We start from the raw sequence: 21,505 nt of genomic DNA, 5'->3' as shown, positions 1-21,505 counted from the left end.
ACTAGTCGTGTGGATGGTGTAGTAACTGCAATGGGGCACGTAGCCTGAGTGCTTGATGAAATATGTCCTCCCAAGTTTGGGATAATTTTCTCATGATGTGCCTAGTATCATCGTATTCATAACAACCCCTTTGCGGGTTTGGCTGCTCATATTGAGTCTGTGCTAGATAACTGAAATAACCATTGTAGGAAACTCATGTCGGTGGTGCATTAAAAAAACTTACTGGAGCACCTCGAGTAATTCGATGTGCGGACTAGGCTGGCCGACTGCCCGAGCCCCCCACCATAATGATTTATACTTGCAAAGTAAAATTCACTGAATCCTCCAGAACCTCGAGACCTCTTGATCTTCTTAGTTTTCCTTTTTCCTCACCCCGAACATGTTCTAATATCTTGGCAATTTCTAGCACTAGCAGAAATGAAGTATCAGTTTATAGCTCCCGAGTAGTATAAAATTTTACGATCATAATTGAGTCCTTTAATGAGTCTGTGGACTCGCTCTCTGGCTGTAGGAAGCAAAGTGAGTATGACGGGCTAACTTATTGAACTTGATGGCATATTCTGACACCGTCATGGTGACCTGACGCAACCGTTCAACCCTATGCGACATGCATTACGGAGAGTCCAGGAAACAAACTCTTTCAAAAGCGTATCTGAGAAGTGAGCAAAGTGGGCGGTGTTGCATTGGCTGGTCTTCCCTCTTCACAGGCTTGCCACGAACACCGGTGGAGAACTATCTCTCCCCGGGCCAATTTTTTCTTTTGTTATGCTGACTCAACACTGTTAAGCTGACCCATGTAATAACATACTCTTCGATTCTTCTTTGGGATAACGCTTACCCCTATTTATACACAACGATCACAAAAGTAGAGCTCCATACAGATAAATCTTGGCACGAACCACATAGTCCAGAATCTCGTCAACAACTGTACTTCCTCCGAAGTACCCCAAAATCCGCAACTGTGACGTCCACGCTGAGTAGACCTTCTGTAAATTTAGAGTTGTTTCTCTAACTCCTTTGGTACTGAAGTATAGGATTATTAAGGAGGCGGACATACCGCAAGTCCCAACCTTACCCTCTACAAAATCGCAGGCCTTAAACATGTGTAAATTTTAGGGAACCTTTCAGTACCACATATATACATTTCAGGCCACAACTGATATAACACATGACCCCGCAATCCACCCATTGATAGTGGACTCCCCCCATTCGGTGCGAAGTCATAGGTCACAATGTCTGATGATCCACAATAATAACCTTCACAGCTCGTATAACTCAACCAGATGCCAACGTTCGTTGCACCTCCCCCCCCCACATGATTCACTAGGTGATCTCTCAATACGCCCGCATCTTCAGTCGGAACCACACGTTAAGGCAATGTTTGAATATCTCTGGCTCCCTCGTAGTCCATCTACGGCATCACGAACCGTCGACGCACAACTGATACCGAGTGCGCAATGTCATACACGAGTGGATACAAAGGAATATAAGATATATGTTTCAAGCTAAATCAATGTTGCACGATAAGGAATCAAAGAAGTGAATATTTTCCTAACAGCTCCATAGCCTCCCGAAGATAAGTACAGACATCTCCGTACCGATCCACAAGACTCTACTAAACCTGCTTGTGACTCATAATACCTATGAACCTAGAGCTCTGATACCAACTTGTCATGATCCCAAATTCTCTCTGTAGGATGTCGTGATGGCACCTAGTCTCTAAGACTAGGTAAGCCTATCAATGCGGAATAATAATAAATATCTAAAATAAATAAACTATAATTCAAACAATTTCAACTCTCAATACCCGGTAGAAATAATTCACAAGCTTCTAAGAATTTTATCCTCAATGTCTCTATATATCAAGGTCTAAAGAAAAATAAGGAAGCAGCGTAATAATGATAAAAGGGGACTCCGGAGTCTGCGGACGCTGGCAGATATACCTCGAAGTCTCCTAGTACAGCTAGTTTACCGATGCCTGGTCTGATAAGATGTACCTGGATCTATACAAAAAGATGTGCAGAAGCGTAGTATGAGTACACCATAGCGGTACCCAGTAAGTATCAAGCCTAACCTCGGTAGAGTAGTGACGAGGTCAGGTCTGGCCCTACTGGAAAATAAATAATGGCATGGTAAAATGTTTAACAATATAATAAGATAAAATGACAATGGAAATGAGTCAAGTAGTATGTCACTATTTAATTACACCAAATAATGGCAATTAATAATCCGTGGAAACAAAACCGAATTTCTCTTCAACTTTAAGAAAAATCACAACAAAAATCAAAGGCAACTACGGCCATAAATCAATATCAACAAGGGCACTCCCGAGGTATCGCCTCGTAGTCCCAAATCATAAATAAATTCACAATATCTCATTTTTTTATCTCACCGCGGGAGCCTTCATAATTTAATTTAAAGAAAATATTTTTTCCGAAATAGCATCCCCCGTTTTAGCCATCCGTATCACACCACATGATTTCTAGTAGTTCCCCCTACTAGCCACACGTATCAAGCCACCCTTATCTCATCGCATGCGTTTCAATACCCAGACCTTATACCACCGCATGCGTCTCAACATTACAATATATCACAATTTGCACCTCAAGTGCTCAAATAATTTAACATGCCAAAATAATTCAACAACAATAATTTTTTTCACAATAAAGAGCTCACGGCTCGTGTCAAAATAATTCAACAATAATATTTTTCCACAATAAAGAGCCCATGGCTCATGTCAAAATAATTCAACAATAATATTTTTTCACAATAAAGAGCTCACGGCTCCTTCACAATGAGTACGAAAATCTTATAAAAATATTCATGAATAAATAATTCAGCAAAATAATAATTCAAAATCTTTAATACGTTGCTTCAATACCAAATTTAAAAATGTCAAATACTTTATATTAATAATATTTAATTTAAAGAAAATCAACTACAAATAATACACATAATAAAAGAAATCAAGTTCCAACTAAACAGATAAAATAATTAGCAGGAAAAGGTCAAGCAAATTTAAAATATAAATATTAAATCAATAATGAAGAATATAACAAAATAAAATAATTTAATTAATGCGCAACAGTGATCTACACAATAAAAAAAACATAATCTTTCACATTTAGCCCGTGTACACACTCGTCACCTCGTGTACACGACTTCCTACACATTACAATTATCAATCCTAGGGGGAATTTCCCCCACACAAAGTTAGAAAAGTCACTTACCTCGACTTGCTCCAATTTAACCAAGTAGTATGCCTTTTTCTCTATTTTCCGACTCCGATCGACTCGTATCTAGTCATAATTAATTCGATACAGTCAACAAAAATTATAGGAATCAATTTCATAAGAAAATACTATATTTTTCAATAAAATCCGAAATTAGCTAAAAAAAATTTCGTGGGGCCCACCTCTCGGAATCTGGCGAAGCTTACAAAATCCGATAACCCATTCAATTACGAGTCCAACCATACTAGTTTCACTCAAATCCGACTCCGAATCGACACTGAAATCTCAAAAATTCGTTTTTATGAGATTTCTAAAATTTTCTCAAATTTCCATCTCAATACACTAATTAAATGGTGAAAACAATGATATATTCGTGTATATTGACCAAATCCGAGTTAGAATCACTTACCCAAATCTTTCTCCTTGAAAATCTGCCAAAAATCGCTTCTGCTCAAGCTCAAGTTCGTCAAAAATGGCAACTGGGGACGAAATCCCCAGTTTTATAAACTGCCGAGGCAGCCATCGATCCCGGGTATCTATCATGGCTTCGATTTTTATGGCCCTCGATCCTGGCCTCGGTCATAGCCCTCGATCCTGGGCCTCGAGCTGGGCATTCGATCATGCCTTCGATTCTGCCTTCGATCATGGCATCGATCGAGCCTTCGATCATGGCCCTCGAGTTGGGCCTTCGATCCTGCCTTCGATCATTGCCCTCGAGCTGGGCTTTCGATCTTGAGCCTCGTCCCTGGCTTCGACCCTAGCCGTCGACCCTGGGCTCGATTTCTGCAGTTACAGCAGAAGAAAATTGCAGCAGCTTTTTAAGTCCAACTTTTGATCCGTTAACCATCCGAAACTCACCTAAGGCCCTCGGGACCTCAACCAAATACACCAACAAGTCCTAAAACATCATACGGACTTATTTGAAACCTCAAATCACATCAAACAATGCTAAAATCACAAATCACACCCCAATTCAACCTTAATGAAACTTAAGAATTTCCAACTTCTACATTCGATGTCGAAACCTATCAAATCAAGTCCGATTGACCTCAAATTTTGTACACCAGTCATAAATGACATAACGAAGCTATGAAAACTTTTGGAACTGGATTCCGACCCCGATATCTAAAAGTCAACTCTCCGGTCAAACTTCCAAACTTTAAATTCCTATTTTAGCTATTCAAGCCTAATTTCATTACGGACTTCCAAATAAAATTTCGATCATGCTCCTAAGTCCAAAATCACCATACGGAATTGTTGGAATCATCAAAATTCTATTCCGAGGTCGTTTGCACATAATTCGACATCCGGTCACTATTTGAACTTAAACTTTTAATTTTTTATCAAAATTCCATATCTCGGGCTAGGGATCTCGGAATTTGATTCCGGGCATACGCCCAAGTCCCAAATCACGATACGGACATACCGGAACTGTCAAAACACAGATCCGAGTCCGTTTACTTAAAATATTGACCAAAGTCAACTCAGTTGAGTTTTAAAGCTCTAATTCACATTTTAATCCATTTTTCACATAAAAACTTTCCGAAAAATTTTACGGACTGCGCATGCAAGTTGAAGAATGATAAATAGTACTTTTCGAGGTCTTAGAATACATAATTAATTATTAAATTTAAAGATGACATTTTGGGTCATCACATTGGTGCCCAGGTTCGCGCCAGGCACCAACCAAAACACCAAGGGCAGCAGAGCAAGAAAGTGGACAAAGGTTCAGTGTCCAGGTTGGCGCCAGGCGCCAAGCGAGACGGCTAAGGACGGATTTTGTTTTAATTTGACTAGGACTTGATAGTTTCGACCCTACATGCCCCCAACATGTATAAAAGGGGTTCTAAACCTAATTCTTAGAGGGGGGAGACATTATTAGAGAGACAAAAGGCTAGGGGAACACTTGGATGCAACGAATTACTCGAGTTTTTCTCTCCGTTCTTCCTTAATCTATAGTTTAATGCTTTCAATTATTATCATGGTTGTTAGTATGGTTATGAGTAGCTAAACTCTTTTATCTAGGGTTTGATGGAACCTTTTGGAGGATGATTTTCTGTTGCGTTAATATAATTTTGTCGTTGGATTCTCTCTACTTGTTCAACTACGTGTTTATTGCTATTGATTGAATGCCCATCAATTGACTGTGCCTATTTAGTGTGTATTGCTTGAGATAGGGTATATATTTAGGTAGTTGTTGAACAACATTACTCCTGACATATGTGAGAGATCAATACGGAGAGTTTAAAAGCGGGATTAGAGATAACGAAACCTTGGTGCGATCGCAGTGAGTGGTGAATTAGTGTCAGCTAGCATAACTCGAGAGAATACGTCTAGTAAATTGTAGTAGTTTCTCGAGAGAGAATTACGACACCTGAAGTACTCACGATTGGTAGAGAATAATTAGGCAAAATTATAAAAGACGTAGGGGGAAAGATTCCGACAATTGGGGAAATCGTAACTCTAGACCTCCTTAATCTTGTCTCCAACCCTTAGTATCTTTAGTTGTTAATTCAATCCTTTAATTTGTTAGTTAATTAGTTAAACATAAGAATCTTTATATTTATAACTTAGAAATTATTTGAACTTGTCTTCTTAGTGATAGTCAACAGTTGTAGCTAAACCTTAGTTCTCTGTGAGATTCGACTCCGGACTCTTAGACCGGATTATATTTGCAATGACTGTTTATTCTTTTTAGGACTAGAGTTGGGCATGATCAGAGCCCATTCATTTTCGACGTGGGATTCCATCACCCCCTCCCAACATCAGGGGTCTGGCTCTGATACCATAATAAGAATGGACCTTGAGCATAATTCAATCATAAAAGCTCAAATGGTGAGAATTGTCCAAGCCATATAAAGAGTCCAAGGAACCATCCATCTCCAATGTGGGATTCTATTGCTACATATTTTCATAGAGATTCAGCTCTTAAAACTGGAACACCATCAAAAATACATGTGGTTCCTCCTTGTTTGACTCCCTAACAAAGGCCAAGCTTTTGAACTTGTAATTGTGTAACTTGTTAACACAGCATTGCCAAGCTCAAACTCAAATATGAAACTTAATTTTACACATGTAATCTGCTCATTCTCTGCAGATCCCACAGGGTTTAGCTTCTTCAGAGTTGAGTGGCAAGACAATATCAAGCAGCAACAAAAATTCTTACTGTTGACGTTTTTCCAGTTCTCCGATGGCCTTGTAAAAGATAAACATGGGCAATTCATCCCCTGGAGATTGACTGAACGAACTGTCGAATTAATTCCTCGAAAAACATTGGCCTGTATTTCTGGCTGAGATAGTTTCTGGGAAGCCCTCATCTCCATCTTCTCCATTCAGTGCCGCCACCTCTAGTCCATCTTGACTTGTAGATCCAACCAACTCAATGCCTCTAGATCAAGCGAAGTTTGTTCCTAATGAGGACAATCCTTGGAATGAGAACATTCCTTGATCGAGTTGTGTCTCCCTTTGGTGTATTCCTCGAGGCATCTTCTTAATTTGATACATACTTTTGACTTTCCACACATAGAATGTATCTTCCTTTCCCTATATTTTGGTGTTGCCCTCCTGGACCAACAAGGAATAAATCAAGCTGATCGTCCACCTCATCATTCCCGTCATTATATTGAGGTGAATATAAAAGATGAGTCTCTCTTCCATTACTTCTCAATTTAGACGACGCGCCAATGAGCCCGATTCCTATTATCCTATACCTAAGCTTAGCAAGCAATGGTGAAGCTGCAGAAATCCCCCTTATATCCTCTGAATGATCATACTCCTCAGTATCATCAGATATTATCCAAGGAGTATGTACCAACGCAGACATTACAACTTTTTCAGATTAGGTTTTCGAATTTATTTAAGGAGCATCCTTACATTTGTAATGAAGGCTAAATATTAAGGTTCGATTGAGACAGTTCGAGAAATGTTCATAGGATCATGACAGTGCCACTCAACAACTCTTATTAAAATGCATCGCATGTTTGTTTCTGTCGAGCCGCAAAAAATATATAGTAAGTTTTATTTTTTGCTTGTACTATGTGAAAAATTTATTTTGTATTTTTTTTACTAGTTTTTTAATCAAATAATCGAGTGTCTGTGTTTGGGGGGGTTGCTTTAAAATATTGGTGCTGTCGTTATTCTAACGTACCATCCTTTTCTAGGGAAAGAATAGTTTATATGTTCCCAGGCGTCAAGGTAGCTGGCTACTATTTCATGTGTTCTCGAGTTTCAAAATGATAGAAAGTTCTCCTTTAAGATCTATAATTTTGCTTGCCTTCGCTGTCAATTTTGCCTCCGATAAATAGGATTAGATGTGTTCTTCCGAAATTTGTGAATAAAATTTGATCTCCTTAACACTCAACAAGAGTATCGAAAGGTTACTGCAAATATTGCGAAATGTGGAGTTTATGTCCTATAAAGAAAGAAAGAAACTGATAAATACAATCAAACAAATTTTGTTGCAAAAGTCTGAAGCGGTTAGGATAGTTTGAAAGTCAATTTAGAAAATCTTTTTGAAAAATATTAATACCCTATATACAGAAAGAACATGAATGACAAACGTATGATGAACAAATAGAGATGTATCATTTGCAATACATAGATTCCATTTTAAAATTAGAGCATAGAATCGATTTTAAAATTAGACCAAGTGTTAAAGGAATGAGTCCTTCCATCAATGTAAAATGCACTTACAGAATCTCAGTTTAGTTTATTTCACACGTAATGGGTTCTCAAAATGTAACTTCTTGTGTGGATTAATGATGGACAGGTAGGGGTCAATGCCCACCAAAATGTTGGATTTTAACCCCCACCCCCCAAAAAAGCATTCTTGTATCAATCTAACAATACTAATAACTTGAGATATTACATGCCTAATCGTCTGCATAAATCGTTCACAAGGTTACCTCTGGGGACTTCATAATCAATAGCTGCAACAACATCCTTCAATTTTACAACTCCTTCGCTAAGTTCGCGTTCACCAACAAGTACCATCCAAGGGATCCTCGAATCTCTAGCCCGATCAATATGCTTCATCACTTTTTTATGTATCATGAATTCTGCTTTCACTTTAGCATTCCACAATTCACCAACCAGCTCAGCAGCTAAAGCACTGTCGTCACCAAGAATGCTAACGAGAACTTGAGTTTCAGTGGCTCGGATTTCCTGGAAAATTGTCCAAGGAAAAGTAATGACACCATCAATGACACAGATTGCGTAAGTTAACACTTCAGAGAAAAACATGGGAGAGGGAGGGAGGGAGGGAGGAGCTTATAAAATAATAGGTGGACGAGAAAAGCACATAAAGGTAGGTAATGAAGTGGAGCTAGTACTACAACAAAGTTAGGACATCTTCAGAAATGCAGACTGCACTTGCCATTGAACGGATAAACACAAAATGAAAAACCAAGTAAAACAGAACAGTCTCTCTATTGTTCTCCACCCACCCCATTTTCACCCTACATTTTCAGTTACTTGTGGGAGTACACTCGTTTATTAACTGCATTATGTGCACCATGAAATGCTAGGGACATTCATCAAGTCTTGAGTAGGTTGTAATAGTATCAGTTCTACTGCTTTGTTATAGAATTATGTGAACTGTCTCATTTATAATCTTAAAAAAAGGCTCAAAGATGCTAGAGATGGGACACTTTTATTTACTTATTGATGTGCAAAAAGTAGAGAAGTTACATCATGCACTAAATTTGGAGGATCCGACACGCACCCAACAACATTTTTAAAGAGTCCGAGTAACATAGGTGATAACTACCAAAGTCTATTTCAGAACAAATCAGATATGTTTATTTAGCTACTATCACCTGATTCTTGTCTTTCTGAACCTGTTCCATAATTGCAAATACTCTCTCGATTCCCAGACTAATCCCAACAGCAGGAACCTGCCGTGTGCCAAACATCCCTATTAGATTGTCATAACGTCCACCAGCAGCAATCGAACCAACCTGCAGACATTTCCAGACCAGCGTTAGTGCTCACAGAAGAGAAACTTTCATTTATGAATATTTCATGCACAGACAAATATAATAGGAAGAACAACGAAATAGGAACAGAGAGTTATATATTGGTCTATGCCATAATCAAACTACTAGAACTTCACCAACAATCTGATCTTTCATCAGGGTATAATGATAGGACATTTAAAGAAAACGAGGCTGCACTTGGAGACTTGGAAACATGCTGTTCACCTTGGAAAGAGTCAATTACCTAGAGTAGCGTTCAACTCTGAACATAGTATATGAGACAAGAGGAATCTACAATTATGTACACTGGTTACTCCAGTTTAGATTACTTTTCAGCAATATGAAAGTCAAAGCAAAATGATCAAAGGTACTTGAGAGATACTTTCGACTCCTGATAATGTTGAGAACTCAAACAATTTATATATATATATATACTTCTTAGATGCCCGAATGCACAAAATCTGAATTGATTATCACCACATCAACAAGCCAAAGTTGCAAAAGCATAGTCAACTGGAACTAAAACTCCTTAGCTAACTGAGAGATCTACCTGAGTAGCTCCTTTAAAGACAGCTTCAAAAATGACTCCTGTGTAATAATCAAGGCCTCTTGCAAGGCTCAAGTCAAAAACGACTCTGTCAATACACCTGGACCTCTCAAGAGCTTTAAACATGATATCTAATTCATCCAATGCAAGTGAGGATTCATTGTTCTCCAAAAAACTGCGTTCCAGCTTAAGCTTAGATAACAATTCCACAGGAGGTCCCCTCCATTTGACAAATGTACCAATTCTGTCTGATATCGCATCACTTAAGCCTTTCTCATCCGCCTGGTACAAAATATAGTGGCATTAGAGTGCTAATGACATGCTCTCTCTATTTCAAAAAGATACTCCTTCCGTTTCAATTTAGATGATGTAGTTTGACTTGACACAAAGTTTAAGGAAAAAAAAAAAAGACTTTTGAAACATGTGGTCCTAAAAGCTTATGGGGCAAAGCCATGACATTTGTGTGGATATAAAAGCTTCTCATTAAGGGTAAAGTGGGTAAAAATGAAAAGTTTAAAGTTAAATTATTTCCAAATATAGAAATGTGTCATTCTTTTTTGGAACAGACTAATAAGGAAAGTGTGTCATTTAAATTGAAACGGAGGGAGTAATATTTTTGACAGATTTTTCAACATAAGTCTCTTTAGTATTTCTTTTTATGAAGACATAAGTCTCTTTAGTAATTTGATTAAAAGATCTGGAAAAGCAGTATTTTTCATGTCATTCCTAAGTCCCTTAGTTACATATTGACATCTAATTTCACCATGAAATGGCCCTTGAAAAGTAAATGACTGAAATATGAGGCAATCTTAAGAGGCGGGAACAACAATGATTTTAGAAAATAGATAATCATATATTTAAGAAGAGAAACTACTCAGTAAGAGAACTAAAATGATTCACATATTGCAGTGAGATACTAGAGAAAACCATACAGAGGGAGTTAACCTTCAGAGAATCCTTACCTTCTAACATGCTAGAAGCCCACAAGAACAGATGAATATGATTTATAAAAAACAAAGTTAGATTTTGCACTGAAATTCGAGATCATCCTGGTATCCACACCCCAAGGAAAAAGCGAGGGAAACATGGAAGAAATTAAACATTTCTTCCTTTCATTATATTATCCTTTTTTAAATGTTTTAAAACCAAAACAGATCAGTCAGTTGAACAGTTTAACTGGGAATCAGTAGCACTGCCGTCCAGTTAGACCAAGTTATGACTTGGTAAAGAACATGTGAGATATGGTTAAACCAAACTAGACAACGTCAATGGGTCATCAAACACTCTCATCTCATTGCCCTCCTGATTGGCTTTAATATTGTAAACACCGCAAGAAAAAGAACTCAAACTACTCTATATCCTGAAAGTTCTGGAATGCACAGCACTAAATCACCCCTAGAAAACAAATGTGAGACAAAAGCCATTGAGGTGAAGGAACATTGGCAGTCCAGCAATGCACAAGAGAAGAAACGAAGTGTAAACCTAGGTTGTGTTTCAAGTAGTCCAACCAAGAGAAAATTGCCTATAGATTATAGAAAAAGAGAATACAATTTACTAGGTGTTTTTGCTAAATTTAACAGCACATGAATCAGCATGTTTAGTTGCACTTGTTTTTCATTTTGTGTTAATTACAGGAAAACTGATCCTCTAGTCACACATTATAGACTAGGAGTTAACAACCGAGCCCTGACATAGCTTTAAGATGATCGAAATGCCAACATATGGAGAACCAAGAATGAGAGAAACCAAAACTAGCAAGCCAGTACTAAGCAAAGCACCATTAACAGATAAAATATTGAATAGCCATCTTAATAAAATGTACAAGTTTATGCCGACCTGAGATGATGCCTCACCATTTCTTTTTTTATCTGCTCAAACGATTGTTTATCTAGCTTGTCAATGCTTGAACAAATGGTTCTGAATTTCTCTTGTGGCACCCCGCATATAGCTAACATACCATCAAGCAGCTTTCTATGATTAAGCTTTACCTGAATAAGAAATAAATGATTTACATAATTAGTTAATGTCATACACCACTAATAGGATAGATGACTCCCTATGCATAAGAAAAGATACCAGAATGTTCTGGATTATAAGAAACATAAAGAGAATATATACACAAATAAAAATGGTATCACTCCTGACAGATATGCATAGCCATAAAACAATTAGAAGATTTAAATTGCCCCAATGAAACAGCCAAAAATGCTGTGGTAATGAAGTTAATGATTTGAGAGGGTGCGCAGGGAGAAAAGGGGGCAGGGGAGCGAGCAAGAATCATAAGACAAGATCATATTTCAAGTGATGATTCCAATGTCAACTAACAAGCATTGATTGAATTTAAACATGGCTAGAGAACCATTAGAAAGTTTACCTCGTACTCTCCAATATCAAGCTCATCTAACAACTCGGTCAAGATCTTTATGACCTCAAAATCAGGCATCATCTTCTCAAACTGACCAGCTATATCAAAATCACATTGGTAGAATTCACGGTATCTACCCTTAGACGGATTATCTCTTCTGTACACCTTAGCTATCTGATAACGCTTGAAGGATGTCAGACCATTCATTGCTACGTATCTAGCAAAAGGAACTGTCAGGTCATAACGAAGAGAGCAAAGTTCTCCCCCCTGCAAACGTTGACGGGAAAGCGGATTCATCAGTACCAAAAAGATCAGGAAAAATGCACAACTCGGATTCTAATACTGAAACAATAAAATGCACCTCTTAAACCTTGGGTGCATGTCACAAATATAAGTGTGTGTGTGTGTGTGCATGCGCGAAACCCACATGTGACAAGGTGCACCAGCAAATCAACAAACAAATAGCAGTTGAAACAACTAGGACACCTGATCAGCAAGGTCATAGATTAATTTTGAGTCTTCACCATATTTTCCCATCAGTGTCTCTCTCATTTCAAAAGCGGGAGTATCCAAAGCTGAAGCACCATGCCTTTTGAAAACCTCAACTATAATTGAGAATGCTTTCTCTCTTATAGCCATCTGTTCCTTTGCAAAATCACGTGTACCCTGTGACAAACATTCAGATTTGATGTTAGATGAAAAGCTAACAATGTCCATTTTGTGCACCTAGAAAACAGAGCTATAACTATTGATATTCTTTTTTAAGTTGGTATGTCAATGACGAGGCGATAAAGAATATCAGGACTTAAATTGAAGGTATTTTAATTTCCCAATTAACAACTTTACCTCCTCTTTTTTTTTTTTTTTTTGATAAGGTAACAACTTTACCTCCTCTAACACTGTTCGATAAGATAACAAATTACCTAACAGAAAACATTGTGAAGGTAAGTTAAAGATCAAGTTCCTATTTCTGCCAAGGGGATGAAACATACAAAATTCAGAAATAAGAGTCCAACTTCAACATAAAAGAGTCCTGATAAAATAGGGAGACACTGCACAATAAGTTTACAGCAGAATGCCTTAGCTTCTTAAGTGATTTAGCCTTTCTAGGCTCTAACCAATATTATTAGCCATAAAGCTGATGCAGAAACTTCCCCACACAATCTTTCTTGGGTCCAAAGGGATTTATAGCTGTTAAGGCTTCATAACTTACACTCCACTTCTGAATCCTCTCATTATAGGCCGGCAAATTTTTGTCATTGCATCATCCTTCAGCATTTCCATCCAGTTGCTGGAAAACCTCCACCAAAATCAACATTGACGGAAACTATTCCATAAGAGAAGGCATTGAGCAGAAGCATAACAATTGAATGTCGCAGTGTTTCTTTTTTTGTTCCTTTAGTAAATTGAACATTAAAGTGTTTAAAAAGAAATTGAGTGAAAGCATAAGAGTTAGATTACTTTTGTTTTCGATAAACTTGAGACCTTTTTACAAGGATAAACATCAGAACTTATTCAGAAGTAATAAAGATTAAAGGAAATATATTCATATTCTAAATGACTGCTGCCACATTTCTTATTTTCTTGCGCTTTTAAATAGAATGTTTCCACAGTTCTTGAGCTATATAGCGTTATCGGGTATAAAGGGGCATACGCAGGGATTTTATTAAAGGCCTTGGACCATTCCAGCATTGACTTAATGATTTCGTATCAGTTGACCTGGTATCAAAACCAGATTAGCAGGTTTCCAGCATTGTTTTATGTGTAGCCCACATATCTTTTTCACATAAACAAATAAAGGAGACAGCCAAGTATTAAACCAGTTCCCAAATTATCACAGCTACGAATAATTCAATGAGCGGGGAAAAAGATAGCATAGTATGGTTCCTTGCCTTTGGGAGCTTAGGCAACCGCCGGCTCTCATTGCTCTCCACAATATCTTTCACCTTTCTCAGTAATGTGCCAAATCCCGAGTCCTTCGGGTCCAGCAGAGACAAGAAATGGCGAACCAAATTCTCGAATGCCTCGGTCTGAATAGGCATGCTCAGCAGCCTATCCTTCAAATATTGCAGCAGAGCAGTGGTACCTTTACCAAGAATCTTCTTCTTCTTGCCTCCCTTTTTACCTGCTTTTGCATTGTCCTCGCATACACTCGTATTACCACTGATAAAATCATTTTCTTCGAGCGAAAAGAAAGCAGCTAAGGCCTCCCATGAAACTATTTTCTCTACCATCACCAGTAAGGAGTTAACATCATGTGAAAACTTAACATATTCCTCATCCGAATGAGCTGAAACCAAAGACGCAAAAACAGCTTTCAGCTGATCAGGTCGAGGACATTCTTTTTGAAGCATTGCAGAAATTTCATCATCTCTGGTGCGCTTCGCTCGGTTATAACTGATGTTGCCCAAATCTTTAAGTGCCACAGCCAATGAAAACAACGTGGTGCACATTGCACTAGCTGTTCCAGAAGATCCTGAATTGGATACAACAGCAGAGTTCAGTTGTACACGAGTGCTGGAGTGCAGGAGCCGGCAAATTTCTCTAAACTTGCCGTGCACAACTGGAACACTAGAAACTGCAGGTTCATCAATATTTTTGTTCACGAATTTAGAACCGTTAAGTAAGATCTTCACGTCAGCAGCCACGGAAACGACGTCCTTGGCAGTGGAACCATCACCGGAATCATTCAAGTTGAAAGCTAATATGTCCGCACCCAAAGCCTCGCAGGACAAGGCAGCAACAGCGTCAATAATAACGGACAAAGCTGAACTTCTATGGTCCAATATAGCGGAGATTCCAGATATTGCTGCTACAGAAAAATCGCCTGGCGAAACGCCGTCAATAGTATTATCAAACGAAATCGAGGACACGTCATTGAGGATGATATCAGAGAGCTGAGTGACGGCAGCGGAAGACGAAGAAGAGAGCAAGAGCTTATTTAGGAGGACTACAAGAGAAGCTTTAGACTCCTCGGGTGTTAAATTACTGAGTATTGAAAATGCGGAAGATTGTGTAGGAGCATTAGTGTTGTTGCTGGTTTTGGAATTGGAGGAAGATGATACTTTGGAGAGTGCTGAAGAGTCAATGCTCAGACGACTGAGTCCGTTGGCGATTTCGAAGACGGAGGAGGATGACAGTGATGAGCCTTTTCCACCCACTGTAACCACGCGTCTCTCTTCTGCCATGGAAATAGATTCGCCGGCAAACTCACGGCGGTGAGGGGTTTGAAAAGAATCAGTTGTTTGGGAAAGAAGGGAATAATGGGGCTTTATTTCCTAGTTTGGGTTTTGGGCTTGGTGGGCTGCTGAAATTGGATGAGTTAGCTTTGGGTTTATTTGGAGATGTGGATCACGGTTGGGCTTGGGAGGTTTAAGAGCACGAATTCTCTTCTTTATGTGGCGTGGCCCCGCTTGTGCCTGGTCTTTGAAGAATGTTCTCAATTTTGACTGTGTTGGTAAATAGTCTCAGCGTTGCGAGTCAAATGACATATTTGCCCTTGAGATATAACCTCATGTTCTTGTGGATTTCATGTAAATAAGTTGATTAGATTGTGAGAGCTAAGTTATATCTGTATGATAGAATTTGCAACTAATTTAAATATATTGGTAGAATACTTATATAAGTCTATCATGATGTCATAGATTGTGCAAAGTTGAATAAACAAATAGGTTGAGCTAAGCTCTGTCAATATGAAAGAATTCGCTACCAAATGAACTACAATAATATGATCAATATGGGTAAAAGTTCTATCTTTTTGTCATAGCTGCAGGTGAAAAAAAAATGCATAAATGACAAATTACGAGTTAAGTTATACCAACGTGGTAGAATTCACAATCATTTAAAATAATTCTAAGATCAGTACATTTTAAATTATATCATGCTATCATAGTTTTGCGAAAAGTTAAATAAACAAGTGACAATTCACATCCTACCAATTTGTCACAGTTTGCGTGCCACGATTAAAAAGGCTATTTTCGAACGGTTGTCAAATCCGTGGATGATTTTTAAATACCGGCACGAAAATAGCTTATTCGTGCAAATAACCCGAGCATCACTTTTTGTTCCTCTTTATATCTCCTTTTCACTTAAAAATTCAGTCCCTCTTTTTTACAGAATCTCGGCAACTTTCTTCATTAATCCTTCAACAATGGCATCAGTTAGCATCATCAAGGCCTTGTAGTCAGTCATCATTCTCGCGCAGGAGTCTAGTCTTGCACCAGCTCCGCCGCCTGATGCCGGAGTAGCAAAAAGAAGGCCTTGAGTTTTTAATTATTTGTTTGGATTGGCAGTGGCATTTACTTGTTCTGTTGCTTGGATAGTACGTGTAGATTTGGTGGTTGGAATTTGAAACACTTTTCACTTGATTTGTTTTTGTATTATTATACATGTGATTTTTTATTTTTATTTTGGTCGACTACATGTGATATTATAATATGGTAACATAATATAACTATTTGATCTTCCTTTTTGGTGGAAAAAGTGCTCCGCTATATAACAATTAGTTATATTCTTATTAATGTGAAAAGAGCAAAATTCAAAGTGTAATATTGATCATCTTTATCTTTTAAAAATATAATTTTATATTGGACAAAATTATAACTATAATGTAACGACCCGGCCGGTCGTTTTGAGAGTAATAGCCCTGATCCCCTATTTACTGCTTCTCCCATATCTATTTCTGCTATTGTGACTTGCCGGGAGGTTTCGTTCTGATTTTGGAATGATTTGGGACACTTAGTCCCTAAAACGAGAGCTTAAGTCTTAGGATTTTTTACCGTAGTCGGAACTATGTGAAGACGACTCCGGAATGGAGTTCTGTCGGTTCCGTTAGGTGATTTTGGACTTAGAAGCGTGTCCGGATTGTGTTTTGGAGGTCCATAGCTCATTTAGGCTTGAAAATGGCGAAAGTCGAATTTTTAGAGTTTTGGACCGATAGTGAAATTTTTGATATCGGGGTCATTTTCTAATTCCGAAAGTTGGAGTAACTCCGTAATGTTAAATATGACTTGTGTGCAAAATTTGGGGTCAATCGGACGTGGTTTGGTTGATTTCGGCGTCGGTTGTCGAATTTGGAAGTTTCAAGTTCTTTAAGTTTGAATCGGAGGATGATTTGTGATTTTAGCGTTAGTTGATGTGATTTGAGGGCTCGACTTAGTTCGTATGGTATTTTATGATTGGTTGGTATGTTTGGTCGAGGTCCCGGGGGATTTCGGGTGTGTTTCGGATGGTTAACAGATCAAATTTGGTTTTGGAAGAATAGCTGAAGCTTCTGCACCTGGTGTAATCGCACCTGCGCAGCACTGACCGCAGGTGCGAGCCCACAGAAGCGAGCCAAGGGGCACAAGTGCGGTTTGGAAGGAAGAGGCCAGAGGTCGCAGGTGCGGAGGTATAACCGCATCTGCGCATCCTCAGACGCGGAAGATGGAGTGCAAAAGCGGAAGGGGCCAGGGCGTGAGGGATCGCAGAAGCGGAAAACTTTCGCAGGAGCGGGCGCGCAGGTGCGGCCCATTGCTCGCAGATGCAGACCCAAACCCCTTAAGTCATTTCCGCACCTGCGATGGAAATTTCGCAGGTGCGACTATGGACCACAGGTGCGAGATTTCTGGACAGAACACTTAAATGCAAGGGTTCGCGATTTTTGCTCATTTTCAACATTTTGAGCTCGGGTTTGGCGATTTCTTGAGAGCATTTAGAGGGGTTTCTTAGGTAAGTCCCTTGTGCTTATTTTCATCAATAATCTTGCTTCCCCGTGTATTTTTCCACCTAGCTAGTGTGTATTTAAGGTGGGAATTGAGAATTGGAGGCCAGGAATTTGGAAGTTTGATTTGTGAATTTAGAGGACCATTTGGTGTCGGATTTTAGTAATTTGATATGGTTAGACTCGTGAGTGAACGGGCTTTCGTATTTTATGAATTTTACTCGATTCTGAGAAGTGGGCCCCACAGGCAATTTTTGAGTTAATTTGGGAATTTTCGTTAAAGTGTTGATTTCGTTAATTAGATGAGTCTATTATTATTGTATTTATGATATGTAATTGTGTTTGGCTAGATTTGGGCCATCCGGAGTCGGATAATCGAGAAAAGGGCATTCTTATGGATTGATTGAACTTGACTCGAGGTAAGTGGCTTGCCTAACTTTGTATGAGGAAAATCCCCTTGACTCGATATGTGAGCGCTGTGTACGTGAGGTGACGAGTACGTACACGTGCTAGTTGTGGAAAAACCTGTTTTTCTTACTGAGCAGCAATCCTATTTTCCTTTTATTTTGAGTTATACCATTTTTATGAGTATTAATCTATTTTATTCTTAATTGAGTTATTCCCATTTGCGTAGCTATCCTATTTAGTCTAATACAGCATGTCTAAGTGTCTTAATTACCTATGTGAACTCTGTGCAGCATACTTAGTGAATTTTCTATTTCTTCCTTGATTGGTACTTAGTCTAAATCGTAAGATTTCGTGATGTAGTTGCATTTCTATTTTTTGCGCTGCATATTTACTTTGGGACTACGGAACGGTATTTCAGGAGATCTCCCCTGTCTTGCATATTTACTTTGGGACTACGAAACGGTATTCCTGGAGATCCCCTTGCACATTTACTTTGGGACTACGGAACGGTATTTCGGGAGATCCCTTTGCACATTTACTTTGGGACTACAGAACGGTATTCCGGGAGATCCCCCTGCACATTTACGTTTGGGACTACGAGACGGTATCTCGGGAGATCCCCTGTTTTGTTTCTGTGTACTGAGCTGTTACCTTCTATGATTTTATTGTTGTTAAATTTCAGCCTTTATTTTATTGCGGTATTACACTCTATATTGTTTTATTATATATTTACCAGTAGGGCCCTGACCTGACCCCGTCACTCCTCGACCGAGGTTAGGCTTGGCACTTACTAGGTACCTATTGTGGTGTACTCATGCTACTCTCTGCACATGTTTTTCGTGTGCAGATCCAGGTGCACCTTATCAACCGCACTATCAGTGAGTCGGGACAGCTTTGGAGACTTCAAGGTATATCTGCCGCATCCGCAGACCTCGGAGTCCCCTTCTACTCTTTCTTATGTCTGTTATCTTCTGTATTTTTCCTTGTTAGACTCTGATGTATAGAGACACTAGAGTTTTCCTTCTATAGTTTGTGATTCACGATGTTCTGGGTTTTGGGATTTTTGTGTATTTTTGAATAGTTGGTTAAACTTATATTTTTATTTCATTATTCCGCAAAATGTTAGGCTTACCTAGTTGTGGAGACTAGGTGCCGTCACGATATCACACGGAGGGGAAATTAGGTCGTGACAAGTTGGCATCAGAGCTCTAGGTTCGTAGGTGTCGTGAGTCACAAGCCGATTTATTAGAGTCTCGCGGATCGGTACGGAGACGTCTGTACTTATCTTCAGGAGGCTATGGAACTGTTAGGAAAATTTCACTACTTTGATTCTTTGTCGTGCGAAAATTGCTGACTTCAGAGATTCTAAATTTTTATATTCTATTCTCTCACAGATGGTGAGGACATGTACAAGCGGATCTGATGAACAGGCACTCGCACCCCCTGTTGGAGCCGCGAGAGACCGGGGCCGGGTTAGAGGCCGAGGACATCCACGTGGTGCAACCAGAGCACCCGCACGAGCTGCTACAGAGGAGCCCCCAGTAGCTCAAGCTAGAGGGCAGACACTTGAGATACATGTTGCTGCACCAGCCCTCCATGAGACTCTAGCCCAGTTTCTGAGCATGTTCAGCACCTTAGCTCAGGCTGGATTGATTCCACTTGCTCCTGCCAGATCTCAGGCCGGGGGAGGAGCACAAACTCCCGTCGCTGGTACTCTAGAGCAGCGGGTTCAGGTCGACCAGGTTCCAGAGATTGTACCAATACAGCCGGTAGCTCCAGCTCAGCCCAAGGTTAGGGCAACAGCTTCTGAGGTGGAGTAGCTCAGACTTGAGAGGTACAAGAAGTACCACCCACCTACTTTCAGTGGATTGGCTACAGATGATGCTCAGGGTTTTCTGGAGGAGTGTCATCGTATTCTCCGTACTATGGGCATAGCGGAAACGAGCAGGGTTTCTTTTACCACATTCCAGCTTAGAGGAGCAGCCTATCAGTGGTGGCGTGCTTATGAGTTGAGTAGTCCGGTTGAGGCAGCTTCACTTATATGGACTCAGTTCTCGGACATGTTTTTGAGAGAGTATGTCCCTCAGAGCCTCAAGGACTCATGGCGCGCGGAGTTTGAGCAGCTGCGCTAGAGTGCTATGACGGTGTCAGAGTATGCAGTTCGCTTAAGTGATTTGGCCCGACATGCACCGGACTTAGTTGCCACAGTTCGAGAGAGGGTTCGACGGTTTATTGAGGGACTCCATCCCAGCATCCGGAGTAGTATGTCCAGGGAGTTGGAGATGGATATTTCTTATCAGCAGGTTGTGAGTATTGCCAGGAGGTCTGAGGGCATGTTTGCCCGGGATAGAGAGGAGAGGGAGGCCAAGAGGTCTCGAGAGACTGATTATTATTCTGGAGCTCATGTCCCAGCAGCTCGCCATGGTAGGGGTTATATGAGCCGCCCTGTTCATTCAGCTCTTCAAGCCGCCAGCGGTGTTCCAGCTCCTTCTAGACCCCAGGAGCCTTATTATGCACTGCTAGTATCTAGTGTGCCTTCTGCATGGGGTGTTCCTAGCGGCCAGTCCAGCAGACCTGGCCCGAGCCAGTCACAGCAGCCACGCCCTCCCAGAGCTTGTTTTGAGTGTGGCGACACTCGCCACATGGTGAGGGATTGCCCTAGGATTAGGAGGGGTGCATCTCCACAGACTTTTCAGCCACAATGTGCTCCACCGGGTCCTCATGCTATGATTAGAGCACCAGCTGCCACCCCACCTACTCAACCAGCTCGAGATGGAGGTCGGGGAGGTAGAGGTCGCCCTAGAGGGGGAGGCCAGGCCAGATATTATGCACTTCCTGCTCGTACAGAGGCATTGACTTCTGATTCTGTCATTACAAGTATTGTTCTGATCTGTCATAGAGATACGTTAGTATTATTTGACCCAGGCTCTACATATTCTTATATGTCCTCTTATTTTGCCTCGTATTTGGGCGTATCTCGGGATTCTTTGAGTTCCCCTATTTATGTATCTACTCTTGTGGGTGATTCTCTTATTGTGGACCATGTGTATCGGTCATGTTTGATTGCTCTTAGTGGTTTTGAGACCAGAGCCGATTTATTATTGCTCAGCATGGTGAACTTTGATATTATTTTGGGCATGGACTAGTTGTCGCCCGATTATGCTATTCTTGATTGTCACGCTAAGACCGTGACACTGGCTTTGCCAGGTTTACGGCGGTTAGAGTGGAGAGGTACCTTAGAGTACACTCCCAGCAGAGTTATTTCATTTCTTAAAG

General features: G+C 39.9%; 1 protein-coding gene across 1 annotated transcript; it reads right to left on the bottom strand.

The window, feature by feature from the left end:
* Positions 1-7,875: 7,875 nt before the first annotated feature.
* LOC107823592 (histidine--tRNA ligase, cytoplasmic) lies at positions 7,876-15,374 on the bottom strand. The gene is made up of 7 exons (XM_016650282.2): positions 14,013-15,374; positions 12,607-12,786; positions 12,130-12,387; positions 11,609-11,743; positions 9,759-10,037; positions 9,050-9,190; positions 7,876-8,396 (listed from the first exon to the last, which is right to left on the bottom strand). The coding sequence occupies exons 1-7, from the start codon at positions 15,306-15,308 to the stop codon at positions 8,097-8,099; spliced, it is 2,589 nt and encodes an 862-aa protein (XP_016505768.1). The 5' UTR covers positions 15,309-15,374; the 3' UTR covers positions 7,876-8,096.
* Between the last annotated feature and the right edge of the window lie 6,131 nt (positions 15,375-21,505).

This window comes from Nicotiana tabacum, chromosome 22 (assembly GCF_000715075.1).
Source record: "Nicotiana tabacum cultivar K326 chromosome 22, ASM71507v2, whole genome shotgun sequence".
NCBI lineage: Eukaryota > Viridiplantae > Streptophyta > Magnoliopsida > Solanales > Solanaceae > Nicotiana > Nicotiana tabacum.
The sequence above is the reverse complement of the archived record's forward strand: the minus strand, read 5'-3'. Positions and strand labels throughout refer to the sequence as shown.